Genomic DNA, 18,763 nt, shown 5'->3' on the forward strand with positions numbered 1-18,763 from the left:
GTTGAAAGATATTGGGATTGTTTACAGTTTGGGGCTGTTACAAGTAAGGCTGCTATAAACATTTGTGTACTCATTTTTATATAACCCAAGTCTTCATTTCTTTGGGATGAATGCCCAGGAGGGCAGTTGCTAGGTTGGATGATAGTTGCATGTTTTTTAAGAAACTGCCAAATTGTTATCCATTTTACATTTCCGTCACCAGTGTATGTGTGATCCAGTTTTTCTGCATCCTTGCCAGCATTTGTAGTGTCACTATTTTTTATGTTAGCCATACAGTGATATCTCATTGTAATAGTTTTAATTTACATTCCCCTAATGGCTAATGATACTGAATGTCTTTTCAGGTGCTTGTCTGTCATCTGTATATCTTCTTCAGTGAAGTGCTTCTTCATGTTTTTTTGCCCATGGTCTGATTGGGTTGCCTGCTTTTTTACTGTTGAGTTTTGAGAGTTCTTTATATATTCTAGATACTAGTACTTTGTTGGATATGTGACTTACAAATATTTTCTCCCACTCTGTAGCTTGTGTTATCATGCTCTTAACAGGATCTTTCAGAGAGCAAGAGTTTTTCATTTTGATGAAGTGTAACTTACTAATTTTTTTCTCCTGTGAAGTATGCTTTGGACTTCAAGTCTAATAAATCTTTGTCTAGCCTTAAATACCTTTCTTTTTCCTGAAAGTTTTGTAGTTTTACATTTAAATCCCATGATCCAATTTCAGTTAATTTTTCTAGGTGTGAGACCTAGATCAAAGTTCTTTTTTGTCTACTTGTGTTCAGTTGCTTCAGCACCATTTATTGAAAAGATCATCTTTCTTCCATTGAGTTGCTTTTGCATTTTTGTCAGAAAAACAGTTGGCATATTTGTGTTGGTCTGTTTCTGGGTTTCACCAGTACCACACAATCTTGATACTATAGCTAAGTGATGAGTCTTGAAATTTTAGGTAGATCGCTTCCTTGCACTTTATTCTTTTAAAAATTATTTTAGTTCTTTTAGTTCCTTTACTTCATATAATTTTTAAGATGATCTTGTCTCTATCTCCAGAAACTCTTGCTAGGATTTTGATGGGAATTGTGTTAAATCTTTATGTCAATCTGGGGTGAATAGACATGTTGACTATTCCAATCCATGAATGCAGTATATTTTCATTTATTTAGATTGTCTTTGATTTATTTCACAAGCATTTTGTAGTTTTTAGCATATAAGTCCTGTATGTTTTGTTAGATTTACACCTAAGTATTTCTTCTTTTTTAAGAAAGCAATTATAAATTTTATTGTTATTTTAATTTTGGTGTCCATGTGGTCATGGCTAATGCATAGAAATACAATTGATTTTTGTTTATCTTGTATCTTGCAACGTTGCTGTAATCTAATGGGTTTTCTTGGTAGACTCCCTAGCATTTTCTTTGTAGACAATCATGTTATCTACAAATAGGGACAGTTTTATTTCTTCCTTTTAGGACACTCAAGAGAAAGTCTTTTTTTTATTGTGGTACTCAGGCCTCTCACTGTTGTGGCCTCTTCTGTTGCGGAGCACAGGCTCCGGACGCGCAGGCTCAGCGGCCTTGGCTCATGGGCCCAGCCGCTCCGCGGCATGTGGGATCTTCCCGGACCGGGGCACGAACCCGTGTCCCCTGCATCGGCAGGCAGATTCTCAACCACTGCGGCACCAGGGAAGCCCGAGAGAAAGTCTTTTTATCTACCCATGTTTTGCTTATTCCTGTGTTCTTCCTTCTTGGTATCATCTCCCTTCTTTTTAGAGAACTTCCATTAGCCATTCTTTTATGATGGAACCGTTGGTGACAGATTATTTACTTTTCCCTCATCTGAGAATGTCTTTATTTCCCCTTCATCCCTAAAGGATAATTTCACTGGGTATAGGATTTAGGGTTGACAGTTCTTTTAGCACTTAAAAAATGTTGTTCTCCTTCTTGCTTCCGTGGGTTCTGATGAGAAAGCTGATGTCATTTGAGTTGTTTTTCCTGTTTAGGTAAGGTGTTATTTTTCTCTTGCTGCTTTCAAGATTTTTTTTTTGTCTTTGGTTTTCTGAAGTTTATTTATTAGTTTTGGTGGGAATGTCTTTGGATTTATCCTCTTTGTGGTTTGTTCACCATTGTGTCACTGCTTGAGTCTCGAGGTCTCTAGTGACTCTGCCTTCTCTCCATCTTTCAGAGATTTCTTATATTTGTTTTATATATGATGTCCAGGGTTTTTACTTGTACTTAGCAGGAAGAATACAGGAAAATACCTCTGCTTTTTGGAAGCAGAAGTATCCTTATGATAGATATTTTTAAGTGATAGTCTCTTTTACTGTATATACTTTAAGGATGGCAGGAGTAATTTACCCTAAAAACATTGCTTTCATTACCTTAAATGTATGCAGTATGCATTTATATAAATTATATATCATTTATATAATTAGATGAAAGCCCCTTAAAAGAATGACAAAATGACAAAATCCTAGTGTTACTATTCACTATTATACTGACCCATTAAAAGACTAGAATAAATACAACAGTTGTGCTGCCCAGTAATCTAGGGTGTTGCCTGAACAAGAGCATAATTCTATCATAAGAACCAATTAATCAATCATAATTCTATTCATAAGAATCAGGAGTGCAAAGGGAGACTAGGTAATTCACACAAAGATATACAATTAAGTTACTGATTGTACTTTATTTAAAAGCTAAATGCACCAAATGCATATGTACATAGGCCTGACCTACCTAACCTTCTCAGTTATGAAAGGTCCCACAGAGGAGGGACTGTGTTAAGGAGAGAGGATGTAGATAGAAAGAAAGCTCTAAGAATAGGAAAAAACTGACGGATGAGACAGATGAGGATTGGTGTTAGTGGCTGTCATTTGTCGTGGAATAGGATCCAGTTAGTGAGTGAATGGTCTTAAAACTCTTGGAATTAGATTTTGTTTGAGAGGGTGGTTGTTCTCCATTGATTTTCAATATTGACCCATTTGGTACATATTTACTGAACTCCTTCTGTGCCTGAACTGTGCTTGATACTGGGAACGCAGGTGTGGGGAAAACAGTCTTGTTTACTGACCCCCTGGAGGTTCCAGTCCAGCAAGAAAGACAGTCACTGCAGAATCTCCAACAGCACTGGCAGTCTCTTAAACAAACCAGTGTAGGAGAACAGGGCTCTGTCTTGAGGAATCTGTGTGGTCAGGAGACAGCAAGGCTAACTATGAATTTATTTACCTAAATCAGGGTTATTAGCCAAAGATTAATACTTGAAACTTCTGCCTTCTTTTTTTTCCTTATGGACCTTTTTGTAGATTTATTGTTCCATTTTACTGCATGTCTGCAGTCGTTTTACTTGGAAGACTTTAGGTCTCTCTTAACTGCTTTTATGGTCATAAAACAACCCTAACTAATAACACACTTTCTCCTCTATCTAACTTTCAAAACCTCCCTGCTATAATTCAGACCTTTTCTTCTTATTTCATGACCTGACATTATCGTTTATTTGGTTGACAAATTATGAAATGGGTTTTATATATACTTGTGTTTGTAATTTATTTTGCTGTGTGATAGTCGTATGAACCCAATCTAATATTATTGAATTCTCTTTCTTTCAGGTATTGTGTCCAGGTCTGGCACCCTGACTTATGAAGCGGTTCACCAAACAACACAAGTTGGATTGGGGCAGTCTTTGTGCATCGGTGAGGGATTTTCTGCTGAACTCATTTTACTGGAGTTCAGTATCTTCACTGAATAAGTGTAATGATAGTTATTGATTTGATTTTTTGTGAGAGATTTTGATGCCATTTTATTAGAAAGATGTTGTGATCTTGAGTTTAATTTGCTTATACGTGAAGCCGACTGTTATATTTTCAAGATTCATGGTCTGGGATTTGACTTCCGAGTTTCAGAACAAACATCCTGGGACGTGTGTCTCCTGGAGAGCCTTGGGCCTTGAAAACAGCTGTTACTTAGCTTGCTGGAAGAAATGGTCCTTCAAAATAGGACTTTCATGACTGATTTGCATTTTGTTATCATTACCAGCTGTCACTCAGTGCTTCACAGTCACTGAATTCTTTGCCAATCATCATCTCACTCTTAAGGCAACCCTCTGAGACACTTCTGAGCTGGCACGTAGTCCTGTGGTAGCGTTATTGGTGGAGGAGGCTTGAGCTCCCCGGAACCTCTCTCTTTGCCACATCAGACTGCCTCCCACTTACAAATGTAAAAAAGTTTTTACATTTTGAAATCATCTTGGTATTTGTTGCCAAAAGCCAGGCAAATTTCTCATTTTATAAATATTCCTTCAGACTTTTAGAATATCTTTTAGAGGCTTCTCAAAGGCAGCATTTTATGATAAAAAATTATAAAACATAACCCTGTAGTATTTTTATTAAGACTCAAATTCGTAAAATCACTGTTAAACATTCGTTGAGCTTTTCTATGTGCAGAAGCACAATCTATGATACAAGATAGCGGGATGGAAAATAAGAGAAGATTTTGAAATAGAGTTGGCAACTCTGTCTTCTGTAGCCTCTGTTTTTAATTTGTAAATGAAGAGTAATAATCGCCATGTCACAGAGAGTTTGGAGGGATTAGGAAATGACGGGCCCGACGTGTGCTAAGGCACGTGACACGTGGCTGGCGCTCAGTGGATGCTGCTTCTCTTCCTCAGTTTCATTCTTGAGTGGTGTCTTGAAGAGTAGGGAGCCAGTCCTGCTTATTTATTTATTATAAAATACATTTTTATAACTTAAACATTTAAAAGTGTCAGCCAGTCTGTAGGGAACATTGCCTTGAGTCCTATCCAAGTACTTGTGCTAAAAAGCCAAGTGCTTATAGTGGAGCCCCTGTGTGTGGTCTCTGTCATCTCCCACTCTGGGTCAGAGATAAGAGGGGTCAAGACACCCCACCTCCCCTCAATAGGACTGGTGTCTTAACTTGCAAGTGGTTCCTCTGCAATGTCCCTCATGAAATAGTTACTTTGTGCAAAGAAATGGGTTAAATGTTTAATCAGAGAAGATATTCTCACCAATACACATTTTCTTGAAATGTTCATTTTTTTTTTACTGTAGAAGAAATACAAATGTCCAATATTTATTTCCAATGTGGTATTAAGTCTCCAATATGGTAATAAGGTTTGCAGTTCACGTGAAAATAACAGATCATAACGAACCACCACAGTGAAGGTAATGTTAACATGCAGACACACACAGACAGACACACACCCCAGAGTAGCAAATCTAGATTATTTTCAATTTCAGAATTTATTGTCTATTATATACAAGGTAATGATAATGAACTACTCACCAGAAGTCAACAAAGCTAAAAGTTATAATGTAGAAAACAGTAATTCATATCCCTGAAAAAGCTAATGTGTTTTCAGAAGTAAAGTTCTCCTAATTAGGGAAACTGTATAGAATGCTCATTTTTAAAGAACTAACTAGGAATAATTTTCTGGGAGGGAGGAGTCTTGATAAGGAGTTAAACAAAAAGAGGGCTGTTTTTGTGACTAACAGGAACCTGCCACCGTTTAGCAATCATGTGATACTATAAGCAGAAATAAATGTAGCATTTTGTGATTTTTAAATGTTAAATGCAAGAGTGATGACACATTTAAAAATATTGGTAAGAAGGGGGTAGGCAAAATAAGAAACCAGGTAAAACAGCATTTCCTGACCTAAATTATATGATTCATCCAGTTTTCAGCTGGTGATGTTCTTTGACTTTTCCAGGCATTGGAGGTGATCCTTTCAATGGAACAGATTTTACTGACTGCCTTGAAATCTTTCTGAATGATCCAGCCACAGAAGGCATCATATTGATTGGTGAAATTGGTGGTAATGCAGAAGAAAATGCTGCAGAATTTTTGAGGCAGCATAATTCAGTAGGTTTGGGTTTGGAAAAATATAGCTCTTTGCCCTTGAATAATATCACCGGTTTGTTTTAGAAGTTATTTTGTTTCTTTCAAAGATAAATTTTTTAAGCAAACGTGAAAGATAAAGTTAAACCTTGTTGAGCTGCACCTGGAGTACTGGCCACTCAGGGAACTTGGGACACTTTCTGGGTTGATTCTCCTCCCCGTTTCCCCTGGTGCGTGTTCTCTGCTTCTCGAATGAATCCTCCCCCCAGGCATCTCCTCACACTTCGTGGTAGGTCAGCTGGCCTCCTGCTGAAGGGAGAACTTCCAGGCCATCAGCTTGAAAGCTCTCATTTGACCTGCATATTTCCATTTTCACCTGTCATTGGTGTCCTTTCTCCTCATCTCAGGGGATGTGTGTTCTTTCTCTGTCAAGGCTGACCTTCTAAAGATCCTGTCCTTTAAACCCTTTTCCAGGAGCTTGCCTCCCTCTAGCTTCAGTCTTTCCTTGTAGAGTAGCACGTCGCTTCAAAGGTCAAGTAGAAGAGCTTTATTAACTATGTCCTAGGAAGGCTTTCCTTGTTGCCTCTCCCTTCGAATTAAAGAGAAAGTGTGGAGTTGTATCATAATTTCACTTAACTTAAGGGAATTAAGCTCTGTGCCTGGGGTGAAGGAGGGTGGTGGGAGGAGAGAGAGAGAGAGGGCACGGTAACGACGGAAGCAGCCTGTTGCCTGCCAGCCCCTAGTCAGTGAACGTGTGCTCTGGACCGCTGCAGCAAAAATCTGGGGAGAGCATTCGAATGGTTTCCAGGATGTCCCCGACACTGAGGAATGAGTGAAGATGCATCTTGAGGAGGCCGCGCAGGAAGGCGGGAGATAACTTGTGTCTGTGCTTGTGAAAGAGATTGAGAGTGAATGCATCAAAATTCAATGCCGCTGAAAAATAATGAATAACGGAGAGTTAAAGGAACCGATAATATCACCTGCAGGGTAGTATATACAGAATGATGCATATGTAATTGAAGGAATTTTCAAGGGCTATTTTGAGTCTACTTGATTTTCTTCTGTGGTCGTTTTAAAAGTTCCCCTTACTCTCTGGATCTCTTACTTTTTCTTTTTCTTTTTTTCCTTTTTATTCCCTCCCTGATCCTCAGCAGTTTGGCTTCTGTCTGCCACGTAGAAACTGTGTGACCCTGGGCATGTTCCTTACCTTCACTGTGCCTCAGTTTCTTCATTGGCAAAATAGGGATACAGTAGTGCCTCCCTGCCAGTATCCCTGTAGGACTCTATGTTACGGCTCAGTAACATAGAGGAGAGCTGCCCTGGGCACGTGGTAAGCACTCTTAGTAAGCAGCTGTTCGCTGCTGCTACTGCTGCCGTCGGATCTGCTGTCCACCCTGGCGTTGCTCTCGCACGAGTCCCCAGGGCCTCCATTCATCCTCCTGGCCCTTCTCATCTTTATCCTTCCCCAGATAGTGCCTATTCCCGAAGTGCATATAATCAGCATCACACGTCATGCAGTTCCCAAGGCAGAAACCTCAGAACCATCTTTTTTTTTTTTTTTTTTTTTTTTTTAATAAATTTATTTATTTTATTTTATTTTTGGCTGCGTTGGGTCTTGGTTGCCGCACGCGGGCTTTTCTCTGGTTGTGGCGAGCGGGGGCTACTCTTCGTTGCGGTGCGCGGGCTTCTCATTGCGGTGGCTTCTCTTGTTGGGAGCACGGGCTCTAGAGCGCAGGCTCAGTAGTTGCGGCGCACGGGCTGAGTAGGTGTGGCTCGCGGGCTCCAGAGCGCAGGCTCAGTAGTTGTGGAGCACGGGCTTAGTTGCTCTGTGGCATCTGGGATCTTCCCGGACCCGGGCTCGAACCCGTGTCTCCTGCATTGGCAGGTGGATTCTTAACCACTGCGCCACCAGGGAAGCCCCAGAACCATCTTTATTTCTCTCTCAGCTCTTGCTTCCACTCAGGTACCGAGATCTCAGCAGTTGGTGGAGATGGAGAGCATCGTCATCTGTAATTAGTCCCTCTGCTCTGGTGCAGGCTCTCATCTTATCTCACCTGGACCACTTCAGTAATTCTTCTCCTGATATCTCTGCTGCTCTTTCCTTCCATCTCCCCACCGCCCGCCCCCCCCACCCCCCCGCCACCCCGCCAGCCTGCTTATTGCCATCCCTGTAGGACAAAGGGCAGACTTAGCATGGTATTCCAGCCCCTCACACACCACCCTGACCCTCCTTTTCAGATCCATGTCCATCTGACGTGCCGGCTGTTTTCATCCTCACTCGCCTTTGCTTGTTCCTTCTGCAAGGCGTGCTTAGTTAGCACCTGACTGTCACTCTAGACTGTATCATGGAGAGCAAGGAGCCGGTATACGTGGTGCCCAGCGCAGTCCTCTGGCACATTAGGAACCAGTAAATGGCAGATAGTGAAAGAATAAAGTAAATTGTTAGGAGATTGGAGTAAAATGTTATTAGAGTCTCTTGAGTTCCGAAAGGTTGTGAAGTTTAAAATTTAAGTAAACGCTGCCTTCTTTTTACAAAAAAAAAATTTAGGTCATATGACAATACAGTCATCCCTTGGTATCCACATGGGATTGGTTCCAGTAACCCTAAAGAAATCCATGGATGCTCAAGTGCCTTATATAAAATGGCATAGTATTTGCATATAACCTACGTACATCCTCTCGTATACTTTATCTCCAGATTACTTATAATACCTAATAGAGTGTAAATGCTTTGCCAATAGTTGCTAGCGTGGCAGGTTTAAGTTCTACTTTTTGGAACTTTCTGGAATCTTTCCCACATATATTTTCTATTCTCTGATGCAGACCCTGTGGATATGGAGGGCCAACTGTATGTACACTGTAATTTAAAAACGTATGTCGAATACATGAATACCTGGAGTAGCTTAGAATTTAGTGGGAAAAACTAAGCTTTACATTTTGTTTCATTTGGCACATGTATCCCTATTTCTGGTTGGTCTTATGGAACTAAGTTTTACTGAGGACCTACTGTGTACGAGATTCTAGGTTGAACATTTCAGGTGACATATTCAGCGCTTAGCACAGTAACTGACACAGAGCGAACTCTCAGTAACGTCGCCTCCTGCTGCAACTACTATTATTATCATCGTTGTGATGACAGTAATTATTTGCAGGAGTGGTGTTGTTTAATCTTGACCCTCGGATTAGACGTTTTTGTCCTTCTATGAGAAAGGAAACTGGCAGCTTGCTGATGGCAGGCCCACAGCAAACCAACCAGGGCTGAGGTTCCTACCCGGGTCTGCCTGACTTCTGCATTACCCTGTGAGGGGTCAGGAGTCAGGCCGCAGGGCTCGAGGACAAGAGTCCACAGTCCTGGGCATCTGCTCGGACTCTCGGACTCCAGTCATGCCATCCTAACTTGGCTTCCTGTTTTCAGGCTTTCACACTTCTCATTTCTGTATCTTGTTCTCAGACTACACTTTTTCATAGTCTTTTCAATTCTATTTTTCGCTCCTTAAGAAATCTCAAGTGACTCTTCTTTGTCAATAGGACAGAGTGTACATTTGTTTGACGTTCTAGGTTCATCGTAATCTTGTTTCTTTCTAGTGTAATATTCCCACCATTTGCATATAGGGACAGAGGGATCCAGTGGAAACTGGTGCCACTCAAATATCAGATGCTCACATCCTCTGCAGAGCCTACAAGTGAATAAATAAATGACTTCCTGAGTCTCTTCGTCTTAATTCTCTACTGTGGTAGATGCTGGGCCTACAGAAATAAGTGAAAACGTAGTCCCGGCATTCAGAGATTCATAGTTTAGGAGGGGAGCACGCGGGGAATAAGCTACAGCCCGTGTGCTGTGGGTGACGGTAGAGACGTGTCAAAGGCACAGCGGAGTCTCTGAACGGAAGATGAGCAGCTAACCAGCACTTAGGAGAGAGCTGGAGGGGGTGTTGGAAAGGTTAGGGGGGAGGAAGAGTCTTGAGCCAGGTCTTAAAAATTAAGTCAGAATTTGCCAGGTATCCAAGGAGGATGGAGAACTTTCTCAGCAGAGAGGGGCCCAGAGGCAGAGCCGTCTGGCACTCCTGGAGGGTAGAGAGCAGGGAGGAATGGTGGGAGCGGGGCTGGAGTAAGAGCGTCAGACACGCGGAGCCTGGCGTGCTGGCGCCCTCACGTGAGTCAGCTTAGCCCAAGCGAACTGTGCCAGTGACCTTGCACTGCCGTGCACTTGCACTTTAAAAAATGCCAGTTTCCTCTAAGAATGTCCTTAATGAAGCAGTAAGAAGTATTAATCTTATTAAGTCTCGACCCTGGAGTCAGTATTTTGTGATGAAATTGTTAGTAAAGCACTTTCCCAGTTGAGTTGTGGGCTGAACTAGCTGCTTTTTTCACGAAACACCAGTTTTATTTGAAAGCATGTCTGGCAGGCAGACTGGTTATTCAGACCTGGGTATTTGGCAGATCTTTTCTCACAAATGAACAAAGCAATCCTGCTGTATCAAGGAAAACAACTCCTGGTATTCGTTGACAGTGATCAAGTTTGAACTTGCAAATGTATATTTTTGGAAAACTTGTTTCTGCCACCATGAACTTCGCCCTACTAAAGACTTTTCTAATGAGGTTGGCCGTGATACTGAAGAGGGATTTGATGATGTTGAATGACAAAATGTATGAGCACTTGGGAGACCTACATAACTCAGTGAATCTATATTTTGCTTCTGACCAGTGAATGTTACAAAACCACTGTAGGTAAAAGGTCCAGAATGATACATAGATTTTGCAGTAACAGAGGACTGTGGCTTCAGGGTTACCACTTGAAGAGGTTCGTGTAGTGCCAAAGAATATCCTGTTATCTGACAGCTATTAAAATTCTTCTCCCTTTTCCAAGTACATATGTGTGTGAGGCCAGATTTTCTCTTGTACTTCAGCCAAACTAACATATTTGCAGTAGATTTAATGCAAAAGCATTAAGGCAGAGTTATGTTGAACTAAAACAACGTGATCTGTGTCTTAATTTGTTATCACAAATCACATAACTTATGTATTTTCAAGTGTGCTTTTTTGTTTTTCAAACGCCAAGAGTCACATATGCATTTGTAAAACAGCTTGTGCGGGTGAATTTGAAGTTTAATATCTTAACAGGTAACAGTTTTGCTTCAGGATTGTTTTTTTGAGTTTGTAGCAAGAGGCAAGTCATCTCAAAGGAGAGTGCGGTGGTTTCAGTCTTAGCTCGATATTTGCGTTGTTTTCTTATTGAAGATGAGTGAAGGGCCCCAGCCATTTGCCGTTTTCTGGCAGAGTCATGAGCCAGTCGGAGGTCCAGTTTTGATCAACTTCTTCATCGGAGTGTTTAAAATCCCACTTTCCAGGGTCCCAAGGCCAAGCCTGTGGTGTCCTTCATTGCTGGTTTAACTGCTCCTCCCGGCAGAAGAATGGGTCACGCAGGGGCAATTATTGCTGGAGGAAAAGGCGGAGCTAAAGAGAAGATCGCAGCCCTGCAGAGTGCGGGAGTTGTGGTCAGCATGTCCCCTGCACAGCTGGGAACCACCATCTACAAGGTGAGCTGGAACAGTGGCCTGAGGGCTCGGAAGTTACTGGCCTTCAAGTGGGAGGCCACACGGGGTGCCTGGAAACCATGGTGTTCTCTTCTGTTTCTTTCTTTCCGGCGTGCAGCTTAACAGTCTCTGGCAACTCCACCTTTTACTCCTAATGCTCTAATCGGGCACGACAAGGAATAGTGTTCTGATTCAAAAACTTTATTCTTCAAACATCTAGATTTGCTCTTCTGTGGGTAGTAAGGTATGATATACAAAAAAGCGTTTCAGAGTCCTTAAGTGTCCTGAATTCCATTTTGGGCGTTGTGCGGAGAATTGCCTTGTGTTTTGTTTTTTTTCCATCGAGGGCCTTTGGGCTATAGCTATGCTAACTCCATAGGTTTTTTTTCCCAGGGAGAGAGGTTGAAGACCGACTAAGAAGAAATGAAAACTGGGAGTTAGGATGGAGGGAGATCTTAAAGAGGCTGGGGGTTTTCAGTTTTTAGTTGGTGTCTTCCATAATCTCTTTGCAACAATTTTTGGCCTGTCTCTTTGAGTGATCATTTAAGGCTCTCTCTCTCTCTTTACTTTTTTGATGAGTATAGACTTTACAAAAAAACCCCACAAAAACCAAAACTTTGTGTACATGCTGAAAACAGGCCCCGATTATTTTCCCAGGAGGGAACAATGTTTTAGCATAATCTTCTTTGGCATTGTCTTAGGGATAATAAAATGAACTCCTTGTTTTATTGACTCCTTGCATGGTCGTGTCTTATGGAATATGACACAGTGTGCCATAGTGTTTAAAAGAGATCTGGGTGGTTAGGGAGTGTGTGAAGAATTTTATTTAAAAGAGGGGAAGGAAGGGAAAAAGCACATGCTTATATTCACATCAGAGACGTGTGTTACCATTTTACTCCAGTAGGTGGCAGCAGGCACCTAGACATTTTGCTGCATTCTAATTGTTGCAATCTAGAGAAATGTGATTTTCAGTATTGTTTCCTTTTCATATATTTCTGAGGTTCTTGACGTTTGGTTAAAATCTGAACTGAATCTGTGTTCAGTTTTATTCTCTGAGAAACTGAACAAATCCATTGCCTTATTAAAAGGGCTGGTGTGTGTCACGTATAGCGTTAAAGGTTTGGATAAGCACGATCAGGTTTGTCAGCTCCTAATGATAACACTGCCATAGAAAACAAGCATGATTCAAAGCCTCTCAGCCCCCGCGTTTAGGAGACAAAGTTGAAGCTCCGCATCTAGCTTAGTGAAATTCAGACTGACATGCGTGCGTTTGAAAGCTGTCATTTTGTGTTCAATCACCTCATCCCGGTACATTTTACTTCTATAATTTTTGGTTGCTCAAAGGATCCTAAAAATAAGAGGTTTTAGAATCATTTTGACCGTGAATATAATTTGGATTTTTCATCTTTTTATCCTCTCTCTCTTCTCCCTCTCTTCTGTTCCTGAAGGAGTTTGAAAAGAGGAAGATGCTATGAAAGAAAAACAAAGGAAATGTTCCCTAAACCTATGGACGAATCACTGTAGCAATGTGATCCGGCGGCCATTTGCTTCTGTCATCCACTGACTGTCCACCCGCACACCTGTTGCTGGTCTTGCAGCACAATGGGAAGCCAAAGTGAGTAGAGTGTCCTACACTGAGATGGTTTAACCTCACTGAATGACAGAGGCAGCCAATAAATCCACCACTTGATTTGAAAATGGTTTTGGAGGCTTTTTATTGTTCCACCGTGGGGCTGGGGGGAGTGGGAGAAATGGAGGGGTGTGTGTGTGTGTGTGTGTGTGTGTGTGTGTGTGCGCGCGCACATGCGTGTGCATATATGTGTGTTTCAATGGGCTCTGTAGGGGACATTGTAACTAAAACTTTTGAGAGAATGGGTGTAAACATTTCAGTTTGGCTTTTATTATAGAGTGATTTTACATCTCTTTGAATTACATTTTTCTCATGTGTACATATAATTGTCCTCATCTTGTAGGATAGTTTTGAGGATTAGAGATAAATATATTACGTCCCTGACACGTGATAAGGCAAACTAATTGTTGTCAGTGCCACCATTATCATCATCGCCATCACTAGGATTTAGGCAGGAGCTCATTCATGTTTCAGTTTTTGCCTAATTGGGAAATGGAAGGTCTTCAACGATGCTTTGTTTTTCTGTGGTTCTGCGGAGTGCTCTCCCCTTCCCCACCCAGAGCCTCCGTTTCTTTGAGGTTTAAGACATTCACTGCAAGAAAGCAGGAGAACTATTATCCGTCCTTTTGTTTAAAAGGGAGCTTGTTAACAGGAAACAGTTCCTGTGGAGAGAAAAAATATTCTCATATTGTGTAACTGCCCTGGAAGAAACAAGAGCTTCAAAAAATATTAGAAGAAGCACCTCAAGAAGGCTGTCTGGGGAGCCCTTCCTGGGGAAGGGAGATGAGTAGGTACCTGAGGGCTGGGGAGGTACCAGCCATGCAAAAAGGAGGACTCACACCCAGGCAAAGGCAGGGAGCCAGGAAGAGCTCGTTTTGAGGAGGTGCCTGGGGACAGTGACCCTGGGAGGGGCTGGAGGAGGTCTTGGGGGGCTGGGAAACAGGTGTCTTGGGAGCTCCCATAACCACGCGCAGGCTGCTGAGACACAAAGAGCAGGTGTCGGGAGATGTATTCACAGCCTAAGGATTCTGCCTGGGCCAAGGGCCACGTCACGATCGGCTTTGGGTCAAGTAGACTTTAGTTCCTGCTCATAGCTGTTTCCTTGTCTTGAAAGTGGGGATCATGACCCCCATCCCACAGGGTACCTGGGTAGAATATACATTATGCGTGTGTGACAGGACTTGGTGTCACTCCATAAACTTGAACTTGCCACCTGCTTGTGCTCAGGGTGACCCAGGTAACATGATGGCCGAGGAGGACGGCACTTCGGTCTCTCTGGTTGGCACCTCCAACCCAAGGTTCCTCCAGGGCAAACATATCCTTCTTTTGTCTAACAGGCTTTGTGACAGGGACACAATCCAGACGAGGGGCAGGTGACCCTAACAGTTGCTTTTGAGGGTCCACCCCTGATTCCAGGCTGCTCCAGGCCTGGCTCAGCCCCCAGTTCTGTCCCCTAAACACCCATCCCAAGACAACCCCTCCCTCCTCACACCTCAGGTCCTAAGTAGGAAGCTCAGCGCCCTCTTGATTCTTTCTCCCACTTGCCATCTTCCCTCCCCCCCCTTTCCTCTCCACCCCTCCCAGCGTCTTGAGAAGCCACTCTCTCTCGTCTCACTTCTCTCCCCTCCTGTAACCACTGCTGCCTCTGGTCTGAGCAGCTCAAACATATCTGAGCAGGATATTCAGTTCTGGTTTTTCTGATTTCATTTTTACAAATGAAAGGTGAAAGTTCAACTCATGACCCCAAGTGCATTTTAAAAGCTCTTATTACGGAAACTTTCATTTACAAAATGGTTATGATATTATAATAAACTCCCATGTACCCATCACCCAGCTTTGATAATTGTCAACATTTTGCTATCATTGTATGATCCGTACCTCCATCCATTCCCCCCCGTGTTTTTGTTGTGATAGTTATTTTGTCGAGGTAAAATTTACATACGCTGAAATGCATGTCTTAACTGTGCGTATTTGACAAAGGGATGAAGGTATGTAACCACACCCTCTTGAGGATACAGAACATTTCCTTCGTCCCAGGAAGCTCCATCTTATCCCCCCAATAGGTAACCTGTATTTTTATTCGTCTTAGATTAGTTTTTGTCTGTTTTAGAATTTTCTGTGAAGGTAATGAGACAGTATGTAGTCTTTTATGTTTGGCTTCTTCCACTCAGCATGATTTCTGTGATGTTCACCCAAGTCAGTGCTTGCATCGGTAGTTCGTTTCTTTTTATTGCTGAATTCTGTTCCGTTGTATGGACATAGCACAATGTGTTTCCCCATTCTCTGGTTGTTGGCTCTTTTGAGTTGTTTCCAGCTTTTGGCTGTGGTAGATAAAGGTGCTATGATCTTTTATGTGCAAGTCTTTTTTGAACATAAACTGTTTTTTCTTAGATACTAGGAGTGGAATTGCTGGATGAAAATTTCTCCCCAGCAAAATATGAGAGTCTGGTGTTCTACATCCTCATCGACATTTGGTGTTTTTTAATCTTTTAAAGTTTAGCTATTCTAGTAAGGGGTGTGAGGGGTATTAATTAACATTTCCCTGGAGAAAAATGATGTTGAACATTTTTCAATGTGTTTATGTTTTTGGTATTTCTTCCCTTGTGAAGTGTCTTTTCAAGTCTTCTGCCTATTTTCTATTTCTTTGGTTTTTTGTTTCTGAGTTCTGACAATTCTTTTTTTTTTTTTTTTTTTTTTTTTTTTTTTTTTTTTTTTTGCGGTATGCGGGCCTCTCACTGTTGTGGCCTCTCCCGTTGCGGAGCACAGGCTCCGGACGCACAGGCCCAGCGGCCACGGCTCACGGGCTTAGCCGCTCCGCGGCACGTGGGATCCTCCCGGACCAGGGCACGAACCCGTGTCTCCTGCATCGGCAGGCGGATTCTCAACCACTGCGCCACCAGGGAAGCCCTACTCTGACAATTCTTTATATATTCTAGATACAAAACCTTTTTCAGATAGATAGTTTATGAATATTTTCTCACACTCTCTGACTTGCTCACGTGTTTTCTTATTGGTGTCTTGATGAAGTAAAGTTTTTAATTTTGATAATGAGCAAGATACCTGTTTTTCTTTTCGGTTTACCGTGTTCTGATCCTAAGACATGTTTGTCTACCTCAAATCCATGATGATATTCTGTTTTCCTATAAAAGCTTTATTATGTTAGGTTATACATTTAGTTCATATATCAACCTCGAATCAATTTTTGTTCATGGTGTGGGGGAGGTAGAGTCAATGCTGAATTCTTTTCCTTATGGATATTCAAGTGGGTCTAGCAATATTCTTGAAAAATCCTTTTTTTCTTTTTTTTTTTCCTATAACTTACTTTCATGCTAATGGAGAAGAGCAATTGGCCATAAACGTACAGGTCTATTACTGGACTCTCTACTAGGCCTTTTGTAACACCGTATACATTTCAGAATAAACTTGTTCATTTCTGTAGGATGATGATTGAGATTGAGTTAATTAAGTTTTATAGCTTATTTTGAAAATGCTTGCTGGTTATCAGTATTGAGCCTTTCATATTCCAAGTTTCTTCTTGCAAAAATGTATAAACATAAATTGAGTTCTGTACATTGACCCTCTACCCTAAGGCCCTGCCAAAGGAATTTATTAGACCTAGTATTTTTTAAAAATAGATTTCTTATTTTTTTAATATAAAATTTATGTTACGAATAGAGTTTTACTTCTGTTCCAGTCTTCGTGCCCTTTTTCTCTTTTCCTTGCTTATTGTACTTATGCAGCTACAGTGTTGAATAGGTGTGAGAACAGATATCTTTGCCTAGTTTTCAATCTTGAGGATATTTTCTTGTGTTTCACCTTTGAAGATGATGCTAGCTCGAGGATGTTCATAGATGTCCTTCCTTTATCACATAGGGGAAAAGTTCCCTTTATTCTAAGATAGCCGAATGTTTTTGTTGTTTGCGTTTTAATTGTGAATGGGTGATGAATTTTGTCCACTGATTCTTCTGAATCTATTGAAATGTCTATATGATTTTTTTCCCCTTTATTTGGTCAATTTAAACGTTTGACTTTAAAAAATTTTTTAATTTATTTATGCTGTACGCGGGCCTCTCACTATTGTGGCCTCTCGCGTTGCGGAGCACAGGCTCCGGACACGCAGGCTCAGCGGCCGTGGCTCATGGGCCCAGCCGCTCCGCCATGTGAGATCTTCCCGGACCGGGGCACGAACCCGTGTCCCCTGCATCGGCAGGCGGACTCTCAACGACTGCGCCACCAGGGAAGCCCTAGGAAAGCCCTAAATGTTTGACTTTTAAATATGTTAACTTGTATTCCTTTTCACTAATGCCGCTTGGTTATGATCTTACCCTTGCCACATGTTGCTGGAATATTTTGCTGATATTTTGTTAAGGCTATTTGTCAAAACTTTATTTCCTTGTAATGTCTTTGCCAGGTTTGGTATCAGGATAATATCGGCTTTAGACAGTAACTGGGAAGTTTTCCTTGTTCCTCAATTTTCTGAAAGAGTTGGTGTAAGATTGCTATTGTTTCTTCCTTAGACTTTACAGGTTTATTCTTGAACTCTTCACACCCTCTTCAGGAGGCTGTGGTGAGGGATAGGCTCTTTCTGAGAGGAAGAGCAGTGTACTGTCAGCCCAGGAGTAAGAATCAGTCACCCCTTTTCTGGAATCCTACCGAAGCCTCAGAGAAATCCTCACCAGGAAACCTTTCCCTTCAGTTCCCTCCCCAACCCTTCCCCCATGTCAGGCCGAGATGAGATGGGCTCCCTGCTGCCCCTTCGACACGCCCTGCTGTAGTTCTGCATCTCCCCACTGCTCCAGGTCCGGCTGTTGCCAACTCTGAAAACTGCTCTATTTCATCTACATGGACCCAGCACATCCCAGCTCTTCAGGAAGGGCCTGGTCTTCACAGTCGCTCACATTAGCAGTCTTTAAATAATGTTCTAGACAACCAGAATGACAGTTGTCCCCCTGGGAGGAATTCTGGGCTGTGGTCCTGCGTGGGGAGAGCACAAGCACTGCCCAAGTCAAAACCTGACATGGAGGGAGTGAGGGCAATCAATGCCCTGACCTCACACCCCTCCTGTTCTCTGTTCTCCTTCCGGCAGGAGGACTGGCTGAATCCAGCTGGAAGACAGAGGGTGGGAAGCTCAGATGATGCTGTGCAGAGTACAGCCTCCTGGGGGGGTGCACAGACCAGGGCAGATCAGGGTGGAGGAGGGTGGAGAAGGGATCCAGAGGGTCACATGGAGGGATAGTCAAAATTCCATCCATCCCGACTCTCACACTTGGGCAGCATCTGGCCAAGACAGCACAGGTCTCTTTTGGGGGGAAGTTAGGGAGAAACTAACTATCAGGTACACGGTAGGTCAGCGCGGGCACATTTGGAGCAACACCTGATGCCCCCAGGGACATCCTTAGTGGAATTTTGTGTTGTACCCTATACCCAGGAAAGAAATTGTTAATTGTTGCTGTGTTCTCTGAGGTGTTGACAGATAAAAGGGCCATTCTAGGTGAGTATAGCATCATAGTAGTGTCTCGTGGGATGGTGAAGACAGCTTGAGGATGTTAAGGGGGGTGAGGGCTGCAGCTATAGATGAGGACCCTGGGGCTCAGGAGGTGAAGGGTCTGGGACCTGGGAGGGGAGCGCTCAGGAGGTTGGGCCGACACTGTATCTTCGGAGAGTCCACGACTCATGTGCTGTAGTTTCAGAGTCTTGGTGGCAACTGTGCAGTTGTGAGTTCCTTGGTCCCAGGCTGCTCTCTGGAAGGCTTTTCAAAG

General features: G+C 42.4%; 1 protein-coding gene across 1 annotated transcript in view; it reads left to right on the top strand.

Moving 5' to 3' along the window:
* The window catches only part of SUCLG1 (succinate-CoA ligase GDP/ADP-forming subunit alpha), a 33,769-nt gene extending 20,697 nt beyond the window's left edge, over window positions 1-13,072 (top strand). Inside the window, exons 6-9 of the mRNA XM_059078615.2 lie at window positions 3,595-3,678; window positions 5,713-5,864; window positions 11,189-11,377; window positions 12,823-13,072. Of these exons, the coding sequence (XP_058934598.1) occupies window positions 3,595-3,678; window positions 5,713-5,864; window positions 11,189-11,377; window positions 12,823-12,849 (452 nt within the window). The 3' untranslated portion in view covers window positions 12,850-13,072. The remainder of the gene's footprint in view (window positions 1-3,594; window positions 3,679-5,712; window positions 5,865-11,188; window positions 11,378-12,822) is intronic.
* Window positions 13,073-18,763: the final 5,691 nt, after the last annotated feature.

This window comes from Kogia breviceps, chromosome 11 (genome assembly GCF_026419965.1).
Source record: "Kogia breviceps isolate mKogBre1 chromosome 11, mKogBre1 haplotype 1, whole genome shotgun sequence".
NCBI classification, from domain to species: Eukaryota; Metazoa; Chordata; class Mammalia; order Artiodactyla; family Physeteridae; genus Kogia; species Kogia breviceps.